The sequence below is a fragment of the Pipistrellus hanaki genome, assembly GCF_964339955.1.
Source record: "Pipistrellus hanaki genome assembly, chromosome: 7".
Lineage (NCBI taxonomy): Eukaryota > Metazoa > Chordata > Mammalia > Chiroptera > Vespertilionidae > Pipistrellus > Pipistrellus hanaki.
In genome coordinates, this window is record NC_140509.1 from 71,507,568 (window position 1) to 71,535,499 (window position 27,932).

At 35.8% G+C, this 27,932-nt stretch overlaps 1 protein-coding gene across 2 annotated transcripts in view; it reads right to left on the reverse strand.

Annotated features, from left to right (window-relative positions):
* The window catches only part of LAMA2 (laminin subunit alpha 2), a 447,053-nt gene that overhangs the window by 74,997 nt on the left and 344,124 nt on the right, over positions 1-27,932 (reverse strand). For both annotated transcript variants that reach the window (XM_084889596.1, XM_084889597.1), the window contains 4 exons: positions 21,211-21,327; positions 20,311-20,474; positions 18,912-19,050; positions 7,680-7,782 (listed from right to left, as the gene is read on the reverse strand). In XM_084889596.1, the coding sequence (XP_084745722.1) occupies positions 7,680-7,782; positions 18,912-19,050; positions 20,311-20,474; positions 21,211-21,327 (523 nt within the window). The remainder of the gene's footprint in view (positions 1-7,679; positions 7,783-18,911; positions 19,051-20,310; positions 20,475-21,210; positions 21,328-27,932) is intronic.

Consider the following 27,932-nt stretch of genomic DNA (forward strand, 5'->3'; position numbering starts at 1 on the left):
CAGCAGGCTGTGTGGGGCAACAAGGCTGGTAGAGGGGTTAGTGAGGGGATAACCAAATGAATAACAGCAGGCTGCATGGGGTGACCAGGCAGGCAGGGGACAGTAAGGGGCGACCAGGCCAGCAGAGGCAGAGGGGAGCAGTTGGGGGTGATCAGCAGGCAGGCAAGTGAGCAGTTAGGAGCTAGTGGTCCTGGATTGTGAGAGGGATGTTTGACTGCCAGGGATTGAGCCTAACCAGCAGTTGAACATCCCCTTAGGGGTCCCAGATTTGAGAGGGTGCAGGCTGGGCTGAGGGGACTGCTCCCCCTCATCTAACCCCCCCACCCATGCACGGTTTTTGTGCACCGGGTCTCTAGTAAATAAATAAAGGGCATTACTTGGTTTATATCATTTTATGCATACTGATAGCCAATACTGGCGGGGCCATCATGCCAATTATTCAGAAGAAAGACTGGTCTGAAGAACAATGTTACTGCTGCCCTTCAAGTACCAAAACAGTAATTTTGATCCTTTGTTTTCTGTACTAAAAAGCCAAAATGTAAGCTTGGCTGGCATGGTTTAGTGGTGAGCATCTACCTATGGACCAGGAGGTCATGGTTTAATTCCTGGTCAAGGCACATACTCAGATTGTGGGCTCAATCCTCAATGTGGGGTGTGCAGGAGGCAGCTGATCCTCATCATTGATGTTTCTATCTCTCTCCCTCCCTCTCCCTTCCTTTCTAAAATCAACAACAATATATTGTTTTTAAAAAGTAAAAATGTGAATATTTTGACCTGCCTGATTTCTATGTTTTAGCTATTTAACTTTGATTCCTTCTTAATCTATCCTTTCTTACATTCTGATCATATTTTTCAAAGTAATTTCTAGTTTATCAAGCCATGTCTAAACACTTTAATAGTTTTTTTCAATAGAAATAGGTGAGTATAAGTTGTGTATAGAGAACTTCAGATTTTAAAAAGGAAAACTAGTAAAACTATAGTAATGAAAACCTAAAAAGTAAGCACTCAGTTTGGCTTAAATGAAAAGATAGATGAGGTAGAGTGTAGCTATAACCAAGATGTAAGGAAAAATACATGAGGTCCAGTTTGGATTGTAACATAGCCAAAGAAACAGAATTACTGAGAGTTGAAAGAGAATCTAACCCAATGCTTTACTTGCATTTATAGAGAACAAGAAAAGGATCTGATTTATAATCCATTGACATTTTGTAGGGTTTCTTCTCCTTATTTCCTCAGCTCTCATGCCCATTAGCTGTAGCCATATTATTCTCTTTATCTTCGCTGCAGGTATCACACCACCAAACCTCAGAGAATACATACACTCACTTCTTCAGCTTTGGCTCTCCCTTTCTCATCCTGCCCTCACACATTGGAAGACCAACATGGAGCACTGGGTTTGACAAAGACAAAGCCCATCAAGTGAGGGGGAAAACTGGGCAGCAAGGGTGGACAGTGGACATGCTTGACAATATCATTTCCCTTTGTTGCAGGATCTCTGACATGGCACTAGATAAACATATTTAGAATGCAATTCAGTAGATAGAGTGGGAAGTTGCTTCCATTTATAATATGTATTCACTCATGTTTTCCATGTTTCAGACACTGTGCTAAATCTGAATTAGAGTTTAGTTAAATTAGAACTAGTAACATTGAACTACGCCATATATTTCTCAAAATAAAGCTGTTATAAGTAAGTTCTTTGGTCCTTACTAATGTCTTCTTTTCCAAAATTCTAGCCTTTAGAAAAGGCAGTGTGTGCCATGAAATCATTATAGGTTGCAGACTTGGAAAAGGTGCATTCAACTACCTTCTCTCCCTTACTTTTTACCTGCACAAGAAGAAAATAACACCTTCCTTCAGGTGACTGATGTTTGAGAAAGTATTGGATTTATCACAGGCAGTTAGTTAGTAAACAGAAACAAAATAACTTATATTGGTTCGATAATTTACATTGATTTGATAATTGCTCTGGTGTGTTTGCCAGTTCTCAATAATGTTATTTATAATCCACTGTCTTCTTCATTTAAGAAGAACCAGAGTTAATTTTGTTTATTTCCCTTTTATATTCTCTAAACATATGCATATAGCCCTCATTTTCAACTAAATACAAGAATGACATTTTCAGATTTAATGAAAATAATTTATTTGACTATTAAAATCATCTAGCTAAGTTCCTCAAATGCAAATTTTATTTTTTTCTTAATATGAACAGGGCATAAATACTTTGAAAGAATGCTTCATTTACAAGGGTGAAATTTGTAGACCTGCTATTAATTTTGAAAGCTTCTGGTTAAATATAATCACCTGTTCAAATTGCCATCTAGATAACATTTTGCAATGAATTTTTTCATTCCCATGACATTTGTCTTATTATGAACTACCACTCATTATCACTTCTTATTTGCTCCTTCATCAAAAATTGAAGAGATATCCTGTCTTTAGGAATGCATTGTAAAACAAAATTTAATTAATACACATAACTCCTGTTTCCTACAAATGTGCTTCATCTTTTATTCTAGAGGCTCTTTCTGAATTAGAAAATAGGTTAAACTCTGCTGTGATAGTATTTGTAGTTCTGATGCAAACAGTCTGGAATAGGCAAGGGACCAATCTCAATAAGGTCATATAGAAACCTTGATTTTGACCTTCCTGGTAGTGAGTGAGTCCTTCTACTCTCAGGTATTCATCTACTTATTCATTCATTTATCAAACATTTGTTAGGGCTATGAAGGTTAATGTGTCACCTTCTGGACTATGGCAGAAATCCATCTTTATTGTTCAGTAGTGGTTAAAAGAATAAACTTTGGAGCCAGATGAATCTGGGCTAAAGCATTGGCTCCACTTAAATACATGCAATTTATTCCAAATGTTACTATTCCTTTGACTTACATAATTTTTTTATATACTGGAAACAGCCAATTTTATTAATTATATACTATGATTACTCTTTATAACGTATTAATTTTATTATGTTCCATTACATTATCTTTTTATCTTTGGATATCTTAAGAACATAAAAGAGGTACAATTTCCCTCAAGTCACTTTACTATAATTTTTCATCTACTTCTATAATCCTTTGTCATCTTAATATTGACATGTCTAAAGATCCTGCTCTCTATGTCAACCCTAAGGCCCAGCACAGGCTCTGGAGGCCTGAGCAGAAGCAAGAGCAGCTGTGCATGCAGTAAAGCTGGCATCCCTGTGCCTGGACTCCTGCCAATAGGTTTCCTGAGGTTGCTACCCCCAGTATTTCCATTATTTTGTACTTCTAGCCCTCTCTTATAATGTTATTCCCATGCTTCCCTTTCCCCAGTCACTGTCACGAGTTTGGGATGTGTCCTATCTTTGACTGCCTCTTTTTTCCCTGATCATGCATGGGGACCTCTGTTGATGGAACCTGTGTTTATACAGAGGCATGTTACTGAGAAACCCTGCTCTGACCCAAAAGTGCCAAATTACATCTTGTTCCACATGGGCACAGAGCCTGATAGGCCCTCTGATAGCTATTTAGCTGCAGCTGAATATGCTCTTCCCCACACTGGAGGGTCCTAGTAGGAAGCCTGAGGAGAGGAGGAAGGGGCACTTGTCTGGTGGCAGGATCTTCCAAGACTTAAGTTATTAGGAGAGAGGGGAGTCCTCTCTTCAGCCCGTGGAATGACAAACCTAAATGACCAGACATCAAAGCTGCATGTAGTTCCAAGCCCTGCAGCCTGACGGAGGGCCTGCAGGCCTGCTTGGTTTTGGCCGGCAAGGCACTCGTAAAGAAATTGAATTTGCACACCTTTAAGCAAGACCATTACCCTTTGGTTCCAATAGCTCCCCTGTTGGCCATTATTTTGCCACCTTTCATTTTCACTACTAAAAAGAGACCAAAGTGTTTTTATTTCCTTGATTTTTTCTATTCACCCTCCAAACGTGAATGCCTCTCTGTATCAGGAATCATCAATTTCTACAGGAGAAGATTGCTTTGTACCCAGACTGTGGTAAGCTCGAGGATCCAGGCTTGATTTCAACCCATATGGCTCAAAATTATTTAGTTTTGTTTTTTAATCAATGGGGCAGTTATGTTTGTCTTTCACATCCTTCCTATGGAAAGGCTGATTCTGGCAGATGTGAATTTAAAAGGAGGTACCTGTAATAGTAAGAGAATGTTTTGGACAAAATCTAACCACTGTATCATATTTTGGTTTAACATCACTGCATTTTTATGTTCCTATATTTCTGTTTAATCTCTTTCTAATCTAAAATAATAACATAGAAATTTAACATGTTAGTAATTGAATGTGTATTATATTCATTTTTAAATCTACATTTTTATTGTTTCTTAGAGGAGGAAAGGAGAAGGATAGAGAGATAGAAACATCAATGAGAGAGAAACATCCCCTACTGAGGACTGAGCCTGCAACCCAGACATGTGTGCTGACCATAATTAAACCAATGGCCTCTTGGTTTCTGGGCTGGTGCTCAACCACTAAGCCACATGGGCCAGGCCTACTTTATTATGTATGTTCATGTATAACCTTTCTGATATAATTGTCTGACTGAGTGACTGAGTGTTTGGAAGACACAGTATAATCGGAAAGTACTGACTAGCTGGATAGAAATTAATGTTTGGAATAATTGTGGCACTGTTCTATGTTAAACAGCACCACATGCCATGCAATCCACTGATTCAATATTCTTGGGCTTGGGAATTGATCCTTTTATTTCATGTGAGTATCTTCCATTTCAGAGACATGTTATCTGCTCCTAAGTAACTAAATAATTTAACTTAATTTTGGCAAAGACAAAAATTAGGGATAAACTGAGAAGTAAATAAAATTGAAAAGTTACTTTACAAGCAATAAGATATATAATTATAAAATTATAGTATTCTCAGACTTGTAATATACCATCCTCAACTTCATTTCTTATCCTGTGCACACTGCATGAGAATCTCAACTGGCTACTTTATTAATAAAAGTCTCTTGTCAATCCAAAAATTATTATTAATTCACCTAACGGTATTAATTTATCTTTGCACTCTTTCAATCATCTATTTGAACCAAGCCTCATATCCATCAACAAAACTATTTCTGTCTCCAATAGACATTCAGTCAGTGCCATGTAGGCTGGCTTCAAATCTGAAATGTGCACAAGGGCAAACTTGCTTTTAACAAATGTATATTCAAAAGCTAAAGAGCCAAACAAATTGCTCCTGGCAAGTCCAGATTCCCTCAAGGCAAGGACAGCATAAAAATGGCAGAGAGCAGCACTAAGTCATTCATGACTGAAGCTTACAGACTCACTGGATTTTACTGAATTGAACCAAGTAACACATTAGAAATATGGAGGCTATACTGCCCTCACAATTTTTATTCCTTCTAACTCCAGGCACCATAGAAAGAGAAATTACTAAATCTCTATTTTAATAGCTGCTGTCAAGAGTTTTGCTCTGTAGGGCCTATTTCAGCAGTTCCTGGTGGTAATATATGGCATTTCCCTGATTAACAGCCATTTTATAACTTGTGTAATTGGCCACAAATCAGAGGAATGTCATAATGTAGCAAGAAAACATTCCCATCTTCATCAGAGCCCTGGCTTGGGTTTCGGGGGAATTATTACTTGAGTAGTTTGTGGATTTCATTACTTTAAATAATGTACTACCTGAAGTACAAAAATAGACATTTAAACTAATGAACATTTCTCCTTACTTGTTCTGCAATGCCTACCCTTAGATTTTTTTTCCCATGAAAAAAATCCCTAAAATTGAATTTATTTTTTAATTTTTATACCAGTTTATGGGGAAGTAGAGGCAAGGGCAAGGCTGGGAGGAGGTTGAGGTGACTGAGGCATTAACCTCAGATATGAAATGTAAAGGAGCACAAAAAATTCTATATTCAAGATATAACTATTTTAATACAATATTTTAAAAATAAAAATTAATAAAAATATCCATAATGAACAAAACATTAAAATTTGAAATAAAAACAGGATCTGACTCTGTGCTCACATCACTCACCTTGCTCACCTCACCCTAGTTCCAACTCCAGTAAGAGTATTGGATAGCAAATAGTGACCCCAAATTAATGAGATCAACTTAGTTTGTCCAATAGAAAACAGGTCTTGAATCTTTTAGTTATAGGGGCAATCTCCTGACTAGAATTATGTATATATGGAGTCTTATTTCACCCATGATACACAGTCAAAAGCACTTTACTATCAAAGTACCATCTATATAGGAGATAAAATGTGTCATTCCATACCAACTTTTATTGGAGACGACAGACTATTAGTTGAAAGCATGACAAATATAAGTGACTAGAGGCCTGGCGCATGAAATTGTGCATGGGTAGGGTCCCTAGGCCTAGCCTGTGATCAGGGCCTTCTTCTGCACATCCACCAGTTCCCAGTTCTGCCCAGCTGACATCATCCAGCCTGGTCCTCCATTTGTCGGACAGATGATCAGAGCCTGGAGGCCAGGGGAGGGACCAAGAGGCCATTCCACCAGCTTGCCAGTTCCCAGCCCTCTCTGGTTCCCCGTGGTTCCCCATTCACCATCCGGAGCAATAGGAGCCCATAGGCCAGGGGGAGGGACTAAGAGGTGGTCAATGCACCTCATAGTGACTGGTCAATCAGTTCCAGTCATTATGCCATTACAGTTGCTGTCCTTTTATTATAATATATAGGATTATAAAGCATCTTCTCTTTCTAAGGTTGGTAAAGAATTATTTAAAAATGTTTATTTTATGATTTGAGCAGTAATTGCAATATTATTCACTAGATATACAAAGTTAGAAAACAAATATTGTGTTTGTCCTCAAAAAGATGAAATTGAAGCCCATGGCTACAGTGGTTTGAAAAGTCTATGAGAAAGGCATGCACTCATAAGAGGCATGCAATTCACATCGGGTGTCAGGTCTGGTAGAGTGAGATGAAAAGAAAGAGGGATGATGGGGCATCCCAGAGGGAAGGGTGAATGCTGTGAAAAAAGAAGGTTTGAAGTGGTAGCATGTTTTGGAAGGAGCATGGATATTTCAGGAAGGTTGGGAATCTGGATACAAGCCAGAAAATAGCAAACTGAGACTGGAGAGAGAAAGAGAAGGCAATTTAAATGAGAAACAAGAGATATTTGAAGGAAATAATAAATATAATAGCTTAATTAGAGAGCAGCTAAATTGAATAACATATTTTAAATGGAAAACCCATACTACATCAGCATAGATATTTTATTCATTTTGATCCTTGAATTAGAAATAAATACATAAAATATATTTAAAAGGTGTACAAGTTTTTCAGAAATCTGACCTACTAACAAACTTGACAGTTTCACAAGGACATTTGTGCTATCTTCCTGATTCATTCCTTTGTGATTATCCCTCTGAAGGCAGAAGAAAGTGGAGTTTTGTGTGGTTAACATTTTATCATACATTTATTTAAAAGTTACTGAACTTTAGATTTGGTGAAAGGATACTATAAAAATTAGGTTTAAAATGATGAAATATTATCCAATGCAAAATGAAAGTAAAGACTGAATACTATAAAACTGGTAAGAAAGATTACTTACATTAAACCCAAGCAATAAAATAATTATAAAAAACATGCTGAAACTATTGCACTTTTCCGATCACGTGACAAAATGTTTTACCAATTGCAACTATAGTTGACCTGGAAATAAGAATAAAAAGGGGTCACTCACCTTTTACATCATTTGCTAATTTCTTGGCTTCATTTAGAATCCCAAAGCTTTTCTGAAGAGAGCCTTTGGCACCTTCCTTTAATGAACCCTCAGGACCTGTTGCCTAGAGACAAAAAAAGAGGAGTCACAATAAAAACCAGAGAATTATGGGGTAGAGGTATTTAGCAGGTTGCCGTTTTACAGTTTACTTTTAGGAAAGCATTCTGGGCTATAGATTCAGAATGATAAGTTAACAGCACATATTGGTGATTAAAGTCAGTCGATCAGTAGGCAAAGGGAAGGCCTAGAAGAAAACCCTTGGGTTCCCAAAACTTAAGGGAAACAAGTATGGAAAGTGGAGCTAGAAGGTTACTGAGGCTCCAGAGAGAACAGAGAGAAACCTGGATACTATAATGTTATGGAAGTGAAGAGGGAAAGTAGTTGAAAGCAGGGGACTGGCAATGTTGCAAGGACATATCTGGTCAGTATTATCAAGGGCTGTAGAACAGGTAAGCAAATAAACATCTAAACCAGCGTTTTTCAACCGCTGTTCCGCTGCACACTAGTGTGCCACGAGATGTTGCCTGGTGTGCCGTAGGTGCAGACAAGACAAGAATTTTATAATTTTTCATTATTTTGTTTACTTAATATTTCATAATAAAGTAATTATAAAATACTTTCTTTGTGTTTATTTGATTCCTATTCAAGAGAATTACTTTATATATAGTCAATATAGGCACAGAGTTAAATTTTTTAACATTTTCTAATGGTGGTGTGCCTCGTGATTTTTTTCATGAAACAAGTGTGCCTTTGCCCAAAAAAGGTTGAAAAACACTGATCTAAGTACATCCACTGACTTTATTCCTTAGCACATATGGAGTGAGGGGTGGGGTGGGAGGGTGGGGCATTTCCTTTCCCTTCGTTGTTGAAATGAGGAAGAATACTGCTCTTTTTATAAACGCATCTCAAAGCACTAGGACAAAACAAAGTCTTCCAAATGACAATCTCTGAACCACATCATCTCCTGGGAAAGGGGTATTTATTAAGGCTTGGGTTAAAGAGGTGACACAAAGATAATAGAATGATATGGGAAGGAATTGTTTAACTTGAATGTCTAGTTATCCATTTCAATAGTGTTTGCTCCTCAGCAATCATTGCATAATACCTTATACCAAGAGATAAGTAAAATGAGATCTTGTTAAATTTTAAATTGGAGAAGTGTTGCAGGGGTAGGAAGAGCTAAACACTTACTGTTGAGGTTATAAATCTGAATGCAGGCTATCCCAGACATAGCATTCTTCAAAGACAATTGCAACAACTTAATAACTTTTTCTTTATCAATCACATTATTTGAGCATTAAACTAGGAAAGATTACACACATCATACTGTTGTAATAAAATTTATTTTAAGGTGTTATACCAATAGCTTTCATCTAAATAATCTATTGTTTACAGAACAGCTTGATTATATAATGCTATGCTATCTACAAATGAACATATGGGAAATATCTAAATAAATAAAAAGTGACATTGTGTATATACCTTGGGAATTAGAAATAATAACATCACATGTCATTTATCTTGGGGGAAAATAAGAGTGTCAATGTAAATGGCACACATCCAGTGTACCTTATTTAAAAAAATAAGCCTCAATTACCCATTCAGGTTCTATATTTGTTTCAAATTTACATGCCATTCTTACTTCCTTATTCACAAATTTTCTGAATCAAAGGAGATTAGAAAAAAAGTGGGATGAAGATTCTCCTACTGGCGCTTGAAAACAGTAGGACTGACAGCTGATTATCAGTCTGACACTGAGGAGAGAGAAAACTAAGTAGAGAGAAGGGTTTTTGAAGCTCAGAATTTGAAGTCAATTTGATAGGGATGGAGTAAGTTTCAGTAGACGCCAATACTATTATAGTAAAATAACTAATGTTGACATGATGATCCCGAGTCATCAAGGTCAGGTGGGTCATTCATAATACTAAATCAACCAGAGAGAGAGAGAGAGAGAAATCTTTCCTTACAGATATGAGGTATAAATGCCTTTCTACAGAAACATAACCTAGCAAGCATTTAACATCCAAAAATTTAAAGCTAATCTTAGTTGTGCAAATTGAGACATAGGGGAAAAGGAGAGAGAGTTGATTTGCTGTGCATTAGAAAATTAACACAATGAGGTAAGAGAGAAGAGAGGGAGAAGAACTAGACGATCTAGAAAGAGGCTAAATTCTGAACTGTGGAAATTATTGGACTATGTGACTAATATTCTCTCTCTTATTTTTTTTTACATTTAAAAAAATTCATTGATGCATAAACAAACTTTACATATTTACAATTAGATAACTTTTGACATAACATGGAACCATCACCACAATCAAGGTAAAGAACATTTCCATCAATTCTTTTTTGTTGTTAATACTAATAATGTGGAGCATATTTCCATGTGCTTATAAACCATTTTTCTTTGGTGAATTGTCTAAATCTTTTGTCCAAATTTTTATTGGGTTACTTGTTCTTATTGAGTTTTGAAAGATCTTTATGCATGACCTGATACAAATCCTTTATCAGGTAAGTAATTTGCACACAAAAAAAATCCCTTAGTTTGTAGCTAGTAAGTAGTTGGATTTGATCTAACATTGTCAAGCATTTTTGTATCTATGTCCATTTGGAATATTGGTCTATAAATTTCATTTTTTTGGTAACATTTTTGTCTGGTTTGTATCAGAGTAACTAGCCTCACAGAATGAGGTGAGACATTTTCTCCTTTTCAATTCTCTGAGGAAATTATTTCTTTTTAAAAATGTTTACTGGAATTTAATAGTGAAGTAATTTGGACCTGTGTGTGTGTGTGTGTGTGTGTGTGTGTGTGTGTGTGTGAAGGTTTTTAAGTACAAATTAAATTCTCTAAGGAATACAGGGCTATTTGAGTTATTTATTTCTGAGTGAGTTTGATAGTTTGTGCTTTTCAAAGAATTTGTCCATTTTACTCAAATTGTTGAATATTTAGCATCAAATTGTTTATAATATCCTCATTAACCTTTACTGTACAGAAGCTGTGGTGATTTCACACCTTTTATTCCTGATACTAGATATAGCTGATTTTCCTGATTAGTCTGATGGGATGATTATCAATTTATTGATCTTCCACTGGACCTTTGACCCTTCATCCAACAACATGGCTGAGCTCTGACTGAAGCCCATCTGCTGACAGACGTTCCTATCTTCTAGCATTTATGAACATCTCCTGCCTTTTTGCGTCCATGCTTCTTGTATTTCTTGTTTTTTTTTTCAGGAAGCCAGTGTTTTCTTCCTGGATCCTTATTTAATCACTCCTTGCTCAGATATAAGGGACAGTAGCAACAAGGTCAGAAAAGATAGGAAGGCAGGGAATTTTGATGTGTGGATGGAAGACAAGTATTTCAATTGCAAAGGAATTTTAAAGGGCAAGATGTAGTAGAGCTTAGACCATGGTTGGCAAACTGCAGCCCAAGAGCCACATGCGACTCTTTGGCCCCCTGAGTGTGGCTCTTACACAAAATAACACGGCCTGGGTGAGTCTATTTTGAAGAAGTGGTGTTAGGAGAAGTTCAAGTTTAAAAAATTTGGCTCTCAAAAGAAATTTCAATCATTGTACTGTTGATATTTGGCTGTGTTGACTAATGAGTTTGCCGATCACTGGTTTAGGCTATTAGGTAGATTAGAGTCAATATCAAAACAGTTTAAATGTCAGACTGAGGAAACTGGACAATAAGCAATGTTGAGCCAGTGAAAGTTTATGAGTAGGTGTGTACCAACAAAGTTATTCCAGGATGATGAATTGTGCAGCTGTGTGAGAGGAAAAGGGTAGATCAGTTGGCTATTTTCATAGTATAGGCCAGCGACTTTCAACCAATGTGCTATGGGACCCTAGTGTCTTGTAAGAATTTTTAAAACACCCAACACCCAACTATTTCATCAGGGTCACTGACCAATTTAGATTGTCAAACAGAAAAATGACAATAGTGGACACAACAACAGCCACCTGGTGTAAATTAATCATACTTAATTTATTGTCATATTGGCAAAAAATATAGTGTTTGGTGTGCCAGTAGTTTATGTGTGACATGAGATAAAAAAATATTGAAAATCACTGGTATAGGACAGAAAAAGAGAGTTGTAACCTCAGGCAAGGGCAGTGGACATATGATGTTTGGGTTTAAGAGACCTGGAGGAATAAGACAGGTTTCAATGTTTTAAGAAGCACTTCAAAACATTAAAGAGCTGATGGCATACAGCCATCAATCCAGGTTTAAAAGACAAGCCTTTCATATGATCACAGAATGGAGAACACTAACGTGATAGATGAACAGAACAGTTTCAGCTCATTGGAATTTGGAGAGCTCCTTTTCCAACAATGCTTAGTAAGGCACTGAAGCACATCAACAATATCAGAAGAGGTGATGAAGCAGCATTTTCCAAGCTAATTATGCTTCATACATATTCATAAGCATCACATCTGAGTTTCTGAGCTGTGTCTGTAGTGTATGTAAAATATAAATGAGGTTTTAGAGTTGCATGGCACTGTTTCTTTTTTTAGAGATTGTATTTCATAAGTTCTTTCTGAGTGTACATATGCAATATATACACTATATATATATATATATATACACACTTTCATTATGCCACACATAATAGAATATGATTATATGTAGGTTGTTGTATGTTATTAGTTAATAATAATTTATAAAAAATGTGAGCTAATGTAAGATCATTAGAAAAGAAAATATACAGAAAAACATGTCTATAAAGATTTAACAGAGAGCTCGACACACAACTGGCTTTTGATATATCTTAGTTTTACTCTTTCTACTGTTTGTTAAATATTTATAGTAACTCCTGTTAAATCATCATGTCATTGATTAACAGATGAATGAACTGATTAATTTACCCAATAAAAGTGTATAGCTGCCTCAAGCACCAGAGCAAGCGCTGATTACTCAGAGATACAAAGACTCTGCCTCTCCTAATGGTGCTAGAGTGGAATGAATAGATAAACAAAAAACCCTTTATAAAGAGCATGATTACTGCCATATGGAACATGAAAACATCTAAGTGTTTTGCTGTCAGAGGGGGCTCCATTAGGGGCATAATAAGATCTGGAGAAGAGACCTGAAGTTAAGTTTATCAGGTTGGTAAACCTGCACCCTAGTGATTTATTATTTAAATAAGTAATTTGAAAAGTTATTGTTTATATCACTTTCTATATTATATTTTATTATTTTTAAATTGTTCCTCAAATAATCTATTAGAGCTAAATTTTCTAAATTCATTGAAAGAGTTGGCCTTAAGGAGAAATGCAGAATGTTCCTTTTTAAAAACATGTTTATGTTTTAATTGATGAGAGAGAGAGAGAGAGAGAGAGAGAGAGGGAGAGGGAGAGAGAGAGAAAGAAACTGGTTGCCTCACACACGTGCCTTGGCCAGGGCCAGAATATTTCTGTTTTTGTTTCTTCTTTATAAAGAAAATTCAACAGCATGGTTTATGACCTATTCTATTATCAAATAATTTATTTTACAGAATAAGTCTTAAACATTTCCAAAAGGGATAATATGCTGAGATAATATATCACTTATATGATCTTAAATTTAAAATATTTTTAATGAAGAAAACTGTTCAAAATGTGCATGGGTATATGTAAGGTCTGGCCATTAGCTGCAATATGTTTATGTATAATATACATCAAATAAATTTACATTTGGTACATTAGACTGTTGATAAAGTCAGAGATAACTTTTTTGCTATAATAAAATAAATTCTCAGAAGAAATGGTGGAATCTAGATTATGTGCATTTTAAGAATGCTTTGAGAATATAAAAATGTCAAATTAATTGATAGATTAAGCTATAAAACAGTTATATAATTATTACCCTTTGCATGAGAAAAATATGGACAGATAAAAAACATTATAAAAATGTTTATTTGTGATTGGTGGGATTATTCACATTTTATATTTTCTCCCTCTACTGTCTGTATTTCCTATTTTCTTGTAATAGACATGAACTGCTTTTGTAATGATTAAAAAAGGTCACACAATTTAAAATATAAAAATCACTATATATTGATTTTAAATGTATTTTACTATAACCTATGTTTTAAAAGTACTACAGGATAGTAAAATAAAATAGTGATTAAAAATGAGTAAAGAAACAAGCCAGTTTTTTTTTTATTATAAACCCTTTAGTTGTATTAAAAATATAATTTAAGGCAGGTTATTTGAAGCATCTGTCTTCATCTAATTATATTAAAACACTTTGGTAAAATAAAAAAATTACCCCAATTTATTATCATTAAAAAAAAAAAAGTGTTGGTCTTGGTCTGAAATCTGCTGAAAGGTTCTATTAGTGTTGGCCTTGCACAATGAGTCCTAACATGGAGGAAGAATTACCGTAGATGAGTCTCTGGAAGACTGGAAGCTAATTAGCACACAAGGAGACTCAGGGATAGAACAGGAAATCCTCAAAACCATAAAAATTTAGAATCAGGGACTGAATACTCAGCTGGATGAGAACACCAAGAAAGACAATCAAAAGAGGGTTTAAAAATATGTCACTAAGTGAGAATAGGTTTCACCCACTGCTGTGTGACAGCCATTGCTCCAGCACACATGGGGGCCACCAGCTTGTGGCCAAGAGGCTGGGAAGAGATAAGCTATTGGGGGCAGGATTTCCAAGAATTTTTGATTTTGAGTCAAGGCAACAGAGAAGTATCTACTGAGTTAGAGAACATCCTCAGAGGTCATAGGTTTTCTTTCCAGTTAATGTGTAGAATCAAACTCAACAAGGCAATTTTATCTCCTACTTTTTCCACCGCAGGTGGAAAACCTAACAGCAAGCCTGAGAGCACTGATGCCGTGAATAATATTAGTTCAGACTAATGTTGCATTATAGCAGCATCTCAAAGAATTTATGAGTTCTGAGTAATGATACAAACTTTTATTTTTAATAGTTGTTGCACTGAATTTTTAGATATGCCAAATGCTGGATCATAAATAGAAGTTTGCTTCTCTGTTTCCAAAAGATTTTTTAAAATTGATTCAAATGAATGTATCCTGTACAAAGAAAATTACTAAAGTTAGGATGGCTTCATGAACACTACTTTTACACACAGATTCAATAATTTTGGGGGGTTACTTAGAGCCTCACTGACTTTTTCATATTTACCATCATGTGAAATACTCAGTTTGTAGTTAAGTTGCTGAATTGCTGTGAAAAAAATGCTAACTAGTTTTCTTAGAAAATTCAGTTATATCAATTATGGCTTTATATCATTTTTTCCATCAGTACTACACTGGTATAAAATGTAAATTCCAATGTTTATAAATATTAATAAAAATCAAATTTACAGTGTGGATGACTTCTAAGTAGTGGATGACAGACTGAAATAGAAGGTATACACGTTTACAATTTGACTGACTATATTTTATTGGGCCTTTTGAATGCAATATGTACTTTGCTAATATTTGCCCAGTTTTTTATGTAGGAAATAAAAACTCAAAAATGACCTTGCAAGTATTCTTTATGTATTTTGGTTCATCCAATTACATAAAGCAAATATTAAATAAGACAGGCTGAGAGAATACATTACCATATTTCTAGCTGAACATGCATAAGAAATGCCTTAATGTTTAATGACACTTTTGCAAGATTTACATTGTTTAACTATATGATTTGCTAACTAATAGTAGTGGTGTCAAAAGAATCTTGCTATTATAAGGACTCAAAGACTAATAAGGAAAAGCAATTATTAGGAATGGTATTAATAAAATTAAAGGAAAGAATAGTAATAGGAAGGAAAGTAACATTTCCTATAAAAATGAGTTATGCAGGTAAAATTGGAAAGCATTATTTTTAATAGCATGACAAATAACAAACATAAATGATTATCACAGGTTGACAGTAGCTTAATATTCTATTCATCTCTGATTGTCCTATAAATTGGGTTTCATAATGCTATTTATACATCAAGTACATTAACTATGTGGGTAAAAATTCTAAAGAGAAATTGAAAATGTGGGTATGAATAGTATCTCATAGTTATCAATAAGTAGTTCATTAGCATCTTTTATTAGCATCCTAACTGTGTCAATGATAAGAGAAAGATATCATCTGAGGTAATTGAAGATTGAAGATAAAATTAGATTAAAAAGTTAAGTTCTAAGTTTGTGAGACTATATTTTAGGAATTAAGCCAAGAAAGGAATCAAAATAGACTATAAAATGTACTTAATTTGAAGACAGAGCTTCTAATTCCCAAATTCTGACTTGCTATTTTCTCTCTCAAATTTTATTTCAGAAATTCTAGCATACCACTACAACTTAATTCTTATCAATTGAAAAAAGAATCCTAATTGACACCCATAGTCAAACAAATGTATAGGTATTATCTCAAACTAACTAGAGAAAATAATTTTCTTTTTCCTTTGAAATGTTCTTCTCTGTTCAAATTTCTTACCAGTTCTGAAAATGTAGAGCATACTGCCATTCTAAATCCCAGCATCAGGATTTGGAGATGGCAGGGGTTATCCAACTTAGTGATCAGCTGCTATATACCACGTGTTACCTCTATGAACGGTGTGGACTAGTGTGTGAAATAGTGAGAGGGAAATACTCAGGGGGTCATGTGTCTGTCCGGTGGAGGTCCATTGTGACATTAAATTTTAAAGGCATTCTTTTCTGAATTGAATGAAGAAGATAGCAGGTCAGAATTTGGGAATTAGAAGATCTGTCTTTAAGTTAAGCACTTTTTACAGAAATGGAAGTAGAAATAAAACGAAGCTCCACAGTCACCACGCAGTGAAAGGGTGGCAGCCGGCCTGGGAAAGATTGCACGAGAAGGGAGCAAGCAGAGATTCTCAGCATCTTTCCCAGAGGAAGATGTATGACAGTGAATTCAGATCTGATCCAAAGGTTCCCATTGAAAAGCGATGGCCTGAGCACTGCTCACCACACTCACTCAATAACTACATGAGTCAGTGGAGGCCTTGAACATAACCTTTTCACCAGGAAGTAAAATATACAAGAAAAAAACAGAAGACTCCTCATAAATATGGATTATTTAATTTAAAATTTGCATTTTGAGCAAAAGGACTGTTTTCAGAAAACAGCATCAACAGACTAAATAAAACAGAGTTGCTGTGCAGGGAAGTTCAGTGGGAAACTAAACTCCGATGGAGTAAAGAGAAGAGAAAAGAAAATGTGTGACTTCAGCAGAGGAGTCTTCAATTAGCAGGATGGACACCTCCCCTAAACACCTGACATGAGTCTTCACACACTTACTCCCCTCCGTCTTTGCACTTATTGTAGCCGCACATTGTTCAGTGGGCATAAGCCAGGGAGAAGGCACAGAGAACCTGAAGAAGACCAGGTCTCAGAAACAACGGGTAAGGAAGAGGGTGGCAGTCATTCATGGGAATAAAAATGGATAATTCACTGAGTGTCCCTCACTCCTTCACTCTTGCGCAGAGCAACTGGCAACCTGATATCATGTGCCCCCAACTTTTTCCAATGGAAAACATCACTTTAGGCGACAGATCAGTCTTTGTGCTTGCTGTGAGCGCTTTAATAACCCAATGATTCTCTTTAGCACTTACTTTAGAATTTTTCAGAAATTTGATTATTTTTTTATGGTTTATTGAAAGAGAGAAGGAATTCTGGTAACAAGGGGATCCGTTGCCATGTGTTACAACTCATCCTAGCTCTATGTTTGAGGTAGGCTAGCCTATCATATATAAACACAATGCTGAGGAAATGCACGTATTTCACGGAAGCATAAAATTGAGAGTCTCCTAAGTGTACAGTGATAGTATAAAATTTGGGTGAAATTAAACAGCTCTATAACATAAAATGATAGAAGTGTATAAGGCTAATGCAATCACAATAGCAAGATTGAGATTTTTATCGGTACAAGAGATTATAAAAGGCATGAAAAACATCAATTAGAATGACATTCACCCATTCATTTTTTTAATCCATTCACGAGTACCTGTAATTTGCCAGGCACTGTGTTTGATGCTGTAAATGGTTATTTAGTAAAACATAGATCAAATGAAAATGCTGACCTTAGAAATTAGTCTTTTTTAAAGTAGAAAATTATCTATGAGAAGATGGGTTCATTTTAAGAGGATGACTAAACATAAAAAAGTTTCTGCAATAATTGTATCACTATTTTGAGTAAAAAAAAAAATGAACAATATAATGGCATTAGTGGAACTCATTCCAGAGAAAACCAAACTGGAATAATTGCTGATAGATATGACCACAAAATAAACCCTCTAAGGTTGTGGTGAATATCTCTATAATCCCTGAGATCCAAGAAAGCATTTGCACCCAATATCAAAGCAAGCAAGCAAACAAACAAACAAACAAAACAACCCAAAGCTGATCTGATTCTTTAATACCAATTATTTATGATTAATTTGCAGCTAGATGTTGAATTGAGTTATTTTTTTTCTGAAATTTTGCTGTATTGAAGAGATTTTATGTGAAACCAAAGAGTAAATAATGGTCCTGCATATTTAAACTCATCATATGCTTCCTAGGAAACACTTTTTTAAAAACCTAAAATAGTAGTTCCACAGCTTATCACATAACATGCTTTCAAAATGTCGCTCCATGTCAAAGATAAAGATTTGCCTGAAGATACTCAGATAATGTGTTAAATATACTTGGAGACCCAAGTTTATTTTGAACAATAACAGCAGGCAAGGGTTGCTTTGAAGGCAAAGGTTTCAATGGAAAAAAAACAGTGTAAATAGTTTAGAACCATATGATGTGATGTGTTTTGCAACAAATGCACTTTGTCGTCAAACTTTCCATGTAACCAACTTGTGTGCGACTATCAGCAATGTGTTAATTTTCAAAGCACCTTCTTGTTGATGACATTTGGAATAATAGTGATAGTAGTGCTGCTCAAGCTCTTATGTTTGACTGTTTTTCTTCTGTGACTTGGTGGCACAGACCTCCTTGACACCTGTGGTATTATAATTTCAAGACCTTTATCAGTAGTAAGTGGTGGGTGGCAAAGAGTTCTGCTATGATTACAGTACGCTGAGAGTTGGTTTTGAGTAAAATGTAAAAGGAGCTTTTGAAAATAATTCAAAACAAAGATTCCATTTTTCTAGGATTTTCCAGGTCACCTTGAGAGAAATGTAGGTACTTATTCAAACACTTGGACCTCCAGTGTCAGTGCATAAATCATTCTATTTGTTTCTTACCAGTTTTGTAGCTTCATGTGCAAGGCCTTTGGCTTCTTGAGCAATTTTGTCAGCTTCATCAATATAGTCCTTAATATTGCTGTAAGCTTTGAAGGCTGCGGTGGCATTGAAGGAGATGTTTTTAGCCTCATCAAGGATTCTGTTGGGATTACCCAATAAAAAAAAGCATTTGATAGTCAAATGAAGAACATCCTACTTACAAAACATATGGCTTCCAAATAACCATGGCCAATATAATCATGATAATTCCAGGCATAGTGGGCTCTCTATTACTGTAGTATGGTATAGTTTTCAATTTAAACTCATCTTCTTAAATAATTCAGCTATGATATAGTATGAACATATTGTTAAATACCCATAGCACCCCCCACAGCTCCTATAACCATGTGCACCAGGCAAGCATGTGCAGTGAGATGATGCTTTCATCATTTGTGAAGCATGCTGCACATTTCAGAGTGCTTGTACCATAGTCCTGGAATGAATTTCACAGAATCTCTCTGGGGTAGGTGTATTTCAAGGTGGAAATAAATGAATCTCAGAAAGTTAAATAACTTTGTTTCAGGTCACATGTCCAACATGTGGGCTCCAAATCCTTGCCAATTAAGGAGTTGGAGCCAGCATCTACAGTTTTCTAGCTTACTGTTCCATTTACTGCCCTTCATGCTAAATTGGCAAAAGTTTGTTATAAAATGAACTGTGCATGCACCGTGCCCTGGGTCTTCAAACATTTACATTTTCCTTTGTATCAATGAGCATTACATATTGGAACAGAATTTTGCACATGTCATATATTAAATACAGATACGTTTGGGAAAATGATTCTTGGGGCTACAGCACCTATGTAATTATAGAGACGCATCCCAGTTTTACCTAGAAGGCTGTCCATAAGTCAAACACACCTCACCATTTGCCCCTCCCTCCTTTGACCCTTATAAGAATTAGTGTCTCCCTGGAGTCTGAAAAGAAAAAAAGACTTAAGTCTTTATGTTGGGCCACATTTTCAAAAGCCACCTTTTTAACAATGTATAGTTTGGATTCCATTAAAAATATAAAACTGAAATTTGAAGCAGAATGTGTATTTATATGTTATTATTTAAAATGCTAATAAGGCAACCGCTGTGCTTTCCAATAAAGAACAAAACCCGCTTTTTCTAAGTGTAGCCTGGGGCTATGCTCACTCCCTACCAGGCCATATTTGAATCTGCTTTTAACTTGGACTTTTGATGTGGCTCCAGTAGAGAGCTCTTCTAATTAGGCTCTTCCACAGATAGGCCATGTAGCTCCTACATTCATAATTACAGAAATCAAAATTTGAAAGCAACCGTCTACCGTTTTTTGTTAGTCAAAACTTTGGGCAAGTGTCAAGTTACATAGACATTTCCAACAACAGATGACATACCCATCAAGGACAGCTGATGAGGCATTCAACTGAGCTGCATGGTTCTCAGCCTGGTACACCTTCTCAGCAAGCTTCCTGTCTCTCATTTCTCGGGAGAGGTCATCTATTTTATCTGCCAGCTCTTCAGACATGGGTGGTAATTTAGTTTGAATGTCTTTAACATACTGTTATATAGAGAAAAGACATGGGTGGTAATTTAGTTTGAATGTCTTTAACATACTGTTATGTTTTAAATAAGTGAATCCAAGTCTTCACTCATTTACTAATTACTCTCTGAGATATAATTATGCATCCTTAGTTTTTTATGAAACGTCAAATTTACTTACATAGCAAAAAGAAAATGGAGAACAAAAGCTGTTATTTAATGAAAGAGATTAGGAAATATAGGAAGCCAATTTACACCAAGAAGAACCAAAGTGTCTTTAAAAAAATGTTACTTCACAGGTATAAAGGCATAAATGATTCTCATTTATGTTTATATCACCATATATCACAGTGTCCACTGCATTAGATGGTATGTTAAAAGTCTGTTTGTAGATTTAAATTTCTCTTTTAACTAACTTTATATGAATATTGAAGATTGTAAGTGTCGTCCTAGCAACAAGCAACGTCCTTCTTCAGTGTGAAAGAAAATTCAGGCTGGTGGGAGTGGATGATTACCCTCACACAGACATTACTATCTATTGGCTGAAATTTTTGAAGTTCTAATTGTTGCCAATGTAACAACAGAACAACAGAAAAATGACATAGTAGCAACAGAAAAATGCAAAAATAATTTTACACCCACAAGAAGAAAACGTTAGCATTTGCTTATATTACTGGGACTTCTCATTGATTCCCATCTGTGAAAATCTATGCCATTACCATCTTTTTTATTTATTTATTTAATCAAATACTCACGTCTATGACTGAGTTGATTTCATCTGCAAGACGACTGGCTTCATCAAGTATGTCATTGCCTTCTTTTAAAGTGTTCTCAGTTTGTCGTTTTCCACTTTCAATAGCCTCTTTCGTTTCCTGTAAGACAGCATGAACATACCATCAACATGCTTTTAGATAAAACCCTATCCAGCCCCATATTCCTGACTCCCTGACTGTCTGAACAAAGGCATTGCAAATAAGGTATGCCATGTTGACAGTGAGGCTGGTTGAGAGTAATACGAACTACTTAGCCAAATCTCCAAGAGTTGTTTCATTGAAATGCCTGTAAAATACTTTCTTCATCCCATTGTGAGAAAGTCACCGGAGAGAAAAAAAGTTATGTGATAGTAGATGAAGAACTAAAAACTATTTTTTAAGCAAGATAAACATTCATTTTTTAAAACATATTTTTTTATTGATTTCAGAAAGAAGGGAGAGGGAGAGAGATAGAAACACCAATGATGAAAGAGAATCATCAATTGGCTGCCTCCTGCACACCTCTCACTGGGAATTGAACTTGCAACCTAGCATGTGCCCTGACTGGGAATTGAATAGTGAGTGACCTCCTGGTTCACAGGTTGATGCTCAACCACTGAACCATGCTGGCTGGGCTGAACATTATTTTTTAGCTAAAATATTAGTGCCAAATATGTATTATTGAACATGTGGTAGCACAACGAATTACATTGAAACTAGATGTTGAATTCCAGAATCTATGTGCCAATGAGTATTTTGTGAGCATATACATAAGCAGATTTATTCTATGGGAGGTCTGTAAAAAATAAAAAGAAATTGAATTTTTAAGGGAATTTAGGAGAAGTACTTTAAAAAAAAAAAGAGAAACTATCACATGGAAGAATAAACTTAATGAAAACTCTCATAAGAAGAGAGCAGACTCTAAATTTTCTTTGAAACTAATAGTTTGTCTCAACACTACATGAAACTCATTCGGAACTTAGAAGAGTAAAATCATTGAGAGAGAAATAGTGCTATTTCTTTATTTGGAGCATAACTTTGCCTGTTTTCTTTTTTTTCCTTTTTTTCTTTTCTTTTACTTCTGACTCCTTTGTATTCTTCTAATTACCTTTTTACTTGAGGATTTATCTGCATCAATTATAATTTTAAGCCTCTGCCATTTATGTTCTTTTACATTAACAATAATGTTACTTTATATATTCATTTTGACCTTAGTAATGTGTCAGGTAGTTTATAAGCATTTCTTACTTAATTCTACATTAACTCTATAGGTACTGTGTTTATCACCTTTAAAAAAATAGAAATAAATAAGAAAAAACAAAAGCTCATACAGAGACAAAAATATGGTGGTTACCAGAGGGAAAGGGAAGTAGAGGAGTAGTAAAGGATAAAGGGGGTCAAATATACGGTGATGGAAGAACACTTAACTTTGGGTGATAAACACAATGCAATATACATATGTTGTGTCATAGAATTTTACATTTAAAACCAATATTTTATTAACCAATGTCATCACAATAAATTTAATAATAAAAAGTAAAGGGGGGGTGGAGAATAGAAAGTTGAACAAGTTATATGACTTTCCCAATGCCACACAGTTAGTACAATGTAGTAAAAATCCAACCTTGGACTATATAATGTTACAGCCTGGGTCTTGAGCTGTGAAAGCACTGACTCTCTAATTGTAGAAATGGCATTTCTTATTTGCACTGGTAAAGTACTAATTTCACACCCTTCTTTCCCTGCTTTTTCACCAACTACTTTGGTGTGTCACCAGGTATATACACCTTGCCCCTGCCTCAGAGCCTTTACACTTGCAGTTCCCTTAACCTTGTGCCCTTACCCAGTTCTTTGTCTTGCTTCTTCCTTCATTTTCTGCTGATGGTTATTTCCCTGATCACCTATTTAAAATAGCACTCATCTTTATCTCAATTATTTTCTATATACTAGCGGACAGTTATTCATGCTACAGCCTGCTTTGGCTGGGATCCAAGCCCTGCCCACTGTTGCAAGGTATGAAACCTAGGCAAGTTACTTAGCCTCATGTGAAATGTGTTGTTCCTTGCTACTCAAAATGTGGCCCATTGAAAGCATTAGCATCATGCAGAAGCATGTTAGAAATGTACAATCTCAATGCCTTTGGGGAACTACCAACTCAGAATTTGCATTTAATAAGAACTCCAGGTGATATACACTGTAATATTTGAGAACTAGCTTAGAACACAGCCTGGAATATAGTAAACATGATGTAATTGTTGACTATTATTATATTATCTTATTTCGTTCTTCTTCTTAGCACCCATTTATCTGAGTTATTTTCTAGTGGATGCCTATAAACCAACTAAAGGTAGATAATATAATTTTATTTAAATAGATTAAACCATCTTAATTGTGCATATTATTTAATGAAAATCAGCAACACCAATTCATTACAATATTCATATATAGGGACTAATGGAAACCACAGCCTGATGAACTGTAGGTAGCTAACATATTTAGTGCATCATGTAATGTCATTAAACATATCACATCACTTATTATTATATTAGCCCATGCTCCAGAGTTTATGGCCATTTTATATACTACTCACTTATTGATTTTTAGTGACTATCTTCCTCACTAGAGTAGAAATTCCATAAAAATACTCTTATATATTATTGCATTTCTAATACCTGGAAGAGTTTCCTCAATAAATATACTTGAATGAATAAATGAAATTAGGGTCCATTCCTGAAACTTGAACGGTGACACTTGGCTCATCACTGGCTAAAACAGAGGGAAGTTTTGATACGCATTCCCTCTTTGGGGACAATAAATATAGGGGTAGTCCTAATGTTCCTAATAACAAGTCAGTCATATTTTATCTTCCAAGGGTCTGACATTTTTTACATAACTATAGCCCTTAGCTTTTGCATGCACTGATTTAAAGTTATACCATGTACAGACATTCAGGACTTTTTTCCAACATGGCTTGTTTATACTAATGAATCAAGGCACTTGCCCATGCTGCGCCAGTGGGAGGGAGAATATTTCCACATGTGCATTAGAAAGAGCTGCACACATTTTGGTTTCAATTAAGCAGTGAGTTAGAATCTTTGTAAAAGCTCCATTTGAGTCACTTTAGGGAACCAACTGTTATGCAAGATCAGAATGTGTTCTTTATCATACTAAAGCAGAAGTAATGAGCTAGAGAGTCAGGAGATTTCAGAGGTGGCTAACTTTCAGATTAGACACTGATAGAATCTAGTTTTAAGCCAAGGGAAAAAAAAATGCATATTTGGAGGATTTAAATATTAATAAAAGTATACATATGACTTTTTAATAATTTTTTGTGTATTTATTTGTTTCATTGTTAAGTCTCACCTGAAGATACTTTTTCATTGATTTTTTTAGAGATAATGGAAAGGAGGGAAGGTGAGAGAGAGAGAGAAAGAGAGAGAGAGAGGACAGAGAGAGAGAGAGAGAGAGAAAGAAGGAGGAGGAGAAAGAGGAGGAGGAGGAGGAGGAGGAGGAAGAAGTGGAGGAAGAGGAGGAGGAGAAAGAGGAGGAGGTGGGGAGGGAAAGAAAAAGAGTAACATTGATATGAGAGACACATCAATTGGTTGCCTCTCACATGCCCTGACTGGGGCCAGGGAATGAACTTGCAACCCAGGTACGTGCCTTTGTGGGAATTGAACCCACAATACTTGTGTGTGCAGGCCAACACTCTAACACTGAACAACACCAGCCATGCCAACATATGACTTTTTTGTGTGTTTGTTTCATGGCACTTTATTTATTCATTGGGGAAAAAAAATATGGCAGACACTGTTGTGAGCCAAGGGAATAGAGATTAGAAGATGCAATCCTCATGGCTTATCTGGAAAGGGGAGAAAATGAATGGGAGAATAAATGTATATTTTTAAGCAATGATGAGTGACATAAAAGTAAATAAATAGAAGGAATGAATAGAGAATATTGTAGAAAGATTCGAGTGGTTGAGGAACAAAAAGGAGGCCCCAGTATACAGAATTATCCCCCAAAAGTATGCCATAGGGATAACTGAGTGATTCTGTTTGAATACTAAAGTTGATTATAGTTCTACTTTTAACTTCTATATAATTAGATCTGAATTCATTCCAGAGCTCAGTAAATTAAACACCTTTTGTATGTGTTGTGTGTGTGAGAGAGAGGGATGATGCATGTATGGGTTGGTTTAAAAGCCAACAAAAGTTGTCTTTCAGTCAATCCTTTATCTCGCAAGTCACTATTTATTTTCTTTGCAATCCTTCCTTTAATAAGGTTATAAGGACATGCTCCTTTGTTTAATTGAATTTCTCACCTTCTCTTTGCCCATTGGCACAAAGTCCCTCTGCCTTCTCTCCATTGCTGGAAATGCCCTTCTACCCTAGTTGTCTTCTAGAAGGCTGTATTCAAAGCCTTCTATGATCTGCCTCCAAATACTGTTTCCAGAACCATCATCTCCTACAGACTTTTATGCAGCATATAACAGAGCTGTACTGCTCTCTCTGACATTTCCTAAGACAACTTACACTTTCAGATCCCTGTGTTTGAACCCAAGCTGCTCTATCAACTTCTCTCTATTTGTGCTATGATGACATCATTTATGTGATTCTTCCAGCCTCTATTAATCATAGTAGTGAAAGGTTAAAATGCCTGAATTTTTAGGAGACTGTACATTTTCTGAGGCCAGGAGTCATTTCTGTGAAACCTCAGTCACCCTGGTTACCAACAGCACCATCACATAGTAAATGTCTGACAGATTTTAAATCCTACCCTGGCCCATTTTCCCAGCCTTATACCACACTGTTTTTCAATACAAAACCGATTCTCTAGTTTACATGAACCACTCACAAATCCCAGAACTGTAATTTTAGTCCATGACTCCACTATTTCAGTGTACCACTAACTTTTAGGACAAAAACAAAACTCCTTGGCTTAGTCTTAGAATGAAATTCTCTTTCAAATCAAGGTCTGGCTCATCTTTTCTGGCTTTCTAGCCTCTCATTGGTTCACATAAGTTTTCATTTCAACCCTATCAAACCACTGAATTTTTTGTCTTCCTCCCTCCCTCCATGTGTTGGTATTGTATTCTCCTATTTCTGGAATGTTCTTCGCCTTCTATTTTGACTAGCTAGTGCCTACCCTTAGGACTTAACACACATGTTAGGTCCTCTGCGAAGCCCATCCTAGCCCAGTGTGATGGAGATGTCCTTCCTTTGCTTGCCTCTATAATTACTCTAGTGTATAGAGTCACCTAAAGTCATCAAAAATGGTTTTTATTCTAAATATCAATGGTTCTTAAACTGAAGACTGCATCTGAATAACTGGAAAAATTTTAAGACACCAATTCCTGGGTCCTACTCACAGTTTCTGTTGATAGTTTTGAGTGGGGCTTGAGATGCTGCACTTTGAATAAGGTTCTAATTGATGCTAATGCTGCCATTCCAAGGACCATACAATGAGGACCAGTACTTAGCATTAATGATTTCTGTATTCAGGACATCTCCTGAATTTAGCAGGAGCTTGATAAATGTTTTCAATAATAAAAATTACACGCTTACCTTTTTAAAAACAAATAAACAAACAAAAACACACACATTTGAGCTGGGTCTTAAGAGTATTTTACCTTCTTAGCGGTAAAGTTATTTATTTTAAAAAATCAGCTCATTATTCCATCAAATGGATACAATGTGTAAGTTGTTCTCACACCTGTGTGCACATCTAATTAACCCAGGGAAAGTTTTGGAATATGGACCCTGGGCCACATCCTAGACCAGCCAACTCAGTCTGAATGAGAGTCCACAGAACTGGTCTGTTTCACAAACTCTCCAGGTCACTCCTTTCTAGTCAGCCTAGCACCAACCTTGGAAATCTCCTCTAATCAGCCTCGGCAAACAGCCTTAAATAAATTGTGCCTTCCCATGTTTATTGCATCAATTTTTCTAATTACTCCAGTATGTCTTGAACAAGCCTTTACCTAAGCATGGCATACAAAATGAAAATATGAAAAGGACCACTTATAACTACAGAACTGACTATATAAGCTCCAGGCATCTCGGGGTGCAGGGGGGAAGGGGAGAAATAAAAATTATGGCTCCTAGTTTTAAACATGACTAAAAGGAAAGAATAGCTAAAAGCACCATTTACTGTGCCACTATAACTCTTCCTGAAATACTTTCTAGATGCTTATTATACTTTCCACACAGGTAATTTTAATTTCTTAAACTGGTGCCATAAAATGAAGGGGTGCACCTCTGGGTTAGTCACACCACTGATGTTTGACAGAGTGGCATGAATCATGCTGGGGCCTCTGACATGAAGATGGTCTAGCATCCTGCCTCACCAGATGGTGCTTTTTCTTTAATACTGCCAGCACTTCAGTAGACTCCAAATTGGTTCAGATTAGATACATCAGTTAAGGAAAAGTGAGCCTCTTCAATCTTCTACCAAAATGACAAAGTTAAGTCCCAGGAGATAGATTGGGGAGAAAAAACCTTTAAAAATTTAATTTGTCCTCTGCTTAATCTAAAGTAGAATGGACAGAAATGAGTAGATTAAAAAAAAATCCAGATTAGTTTTGTTCAATTAGCATTCCACATATATGCCAGGGCATGTTTAGTTACAGCTGCAGGTGAGATTGTATGTTAAGATTGTGGTCTGTCTTTTCATATCTGCAAGGGATCAAGTGTTTTGAAAACAGAAAAGGTTAAGTTTGTTTCTGG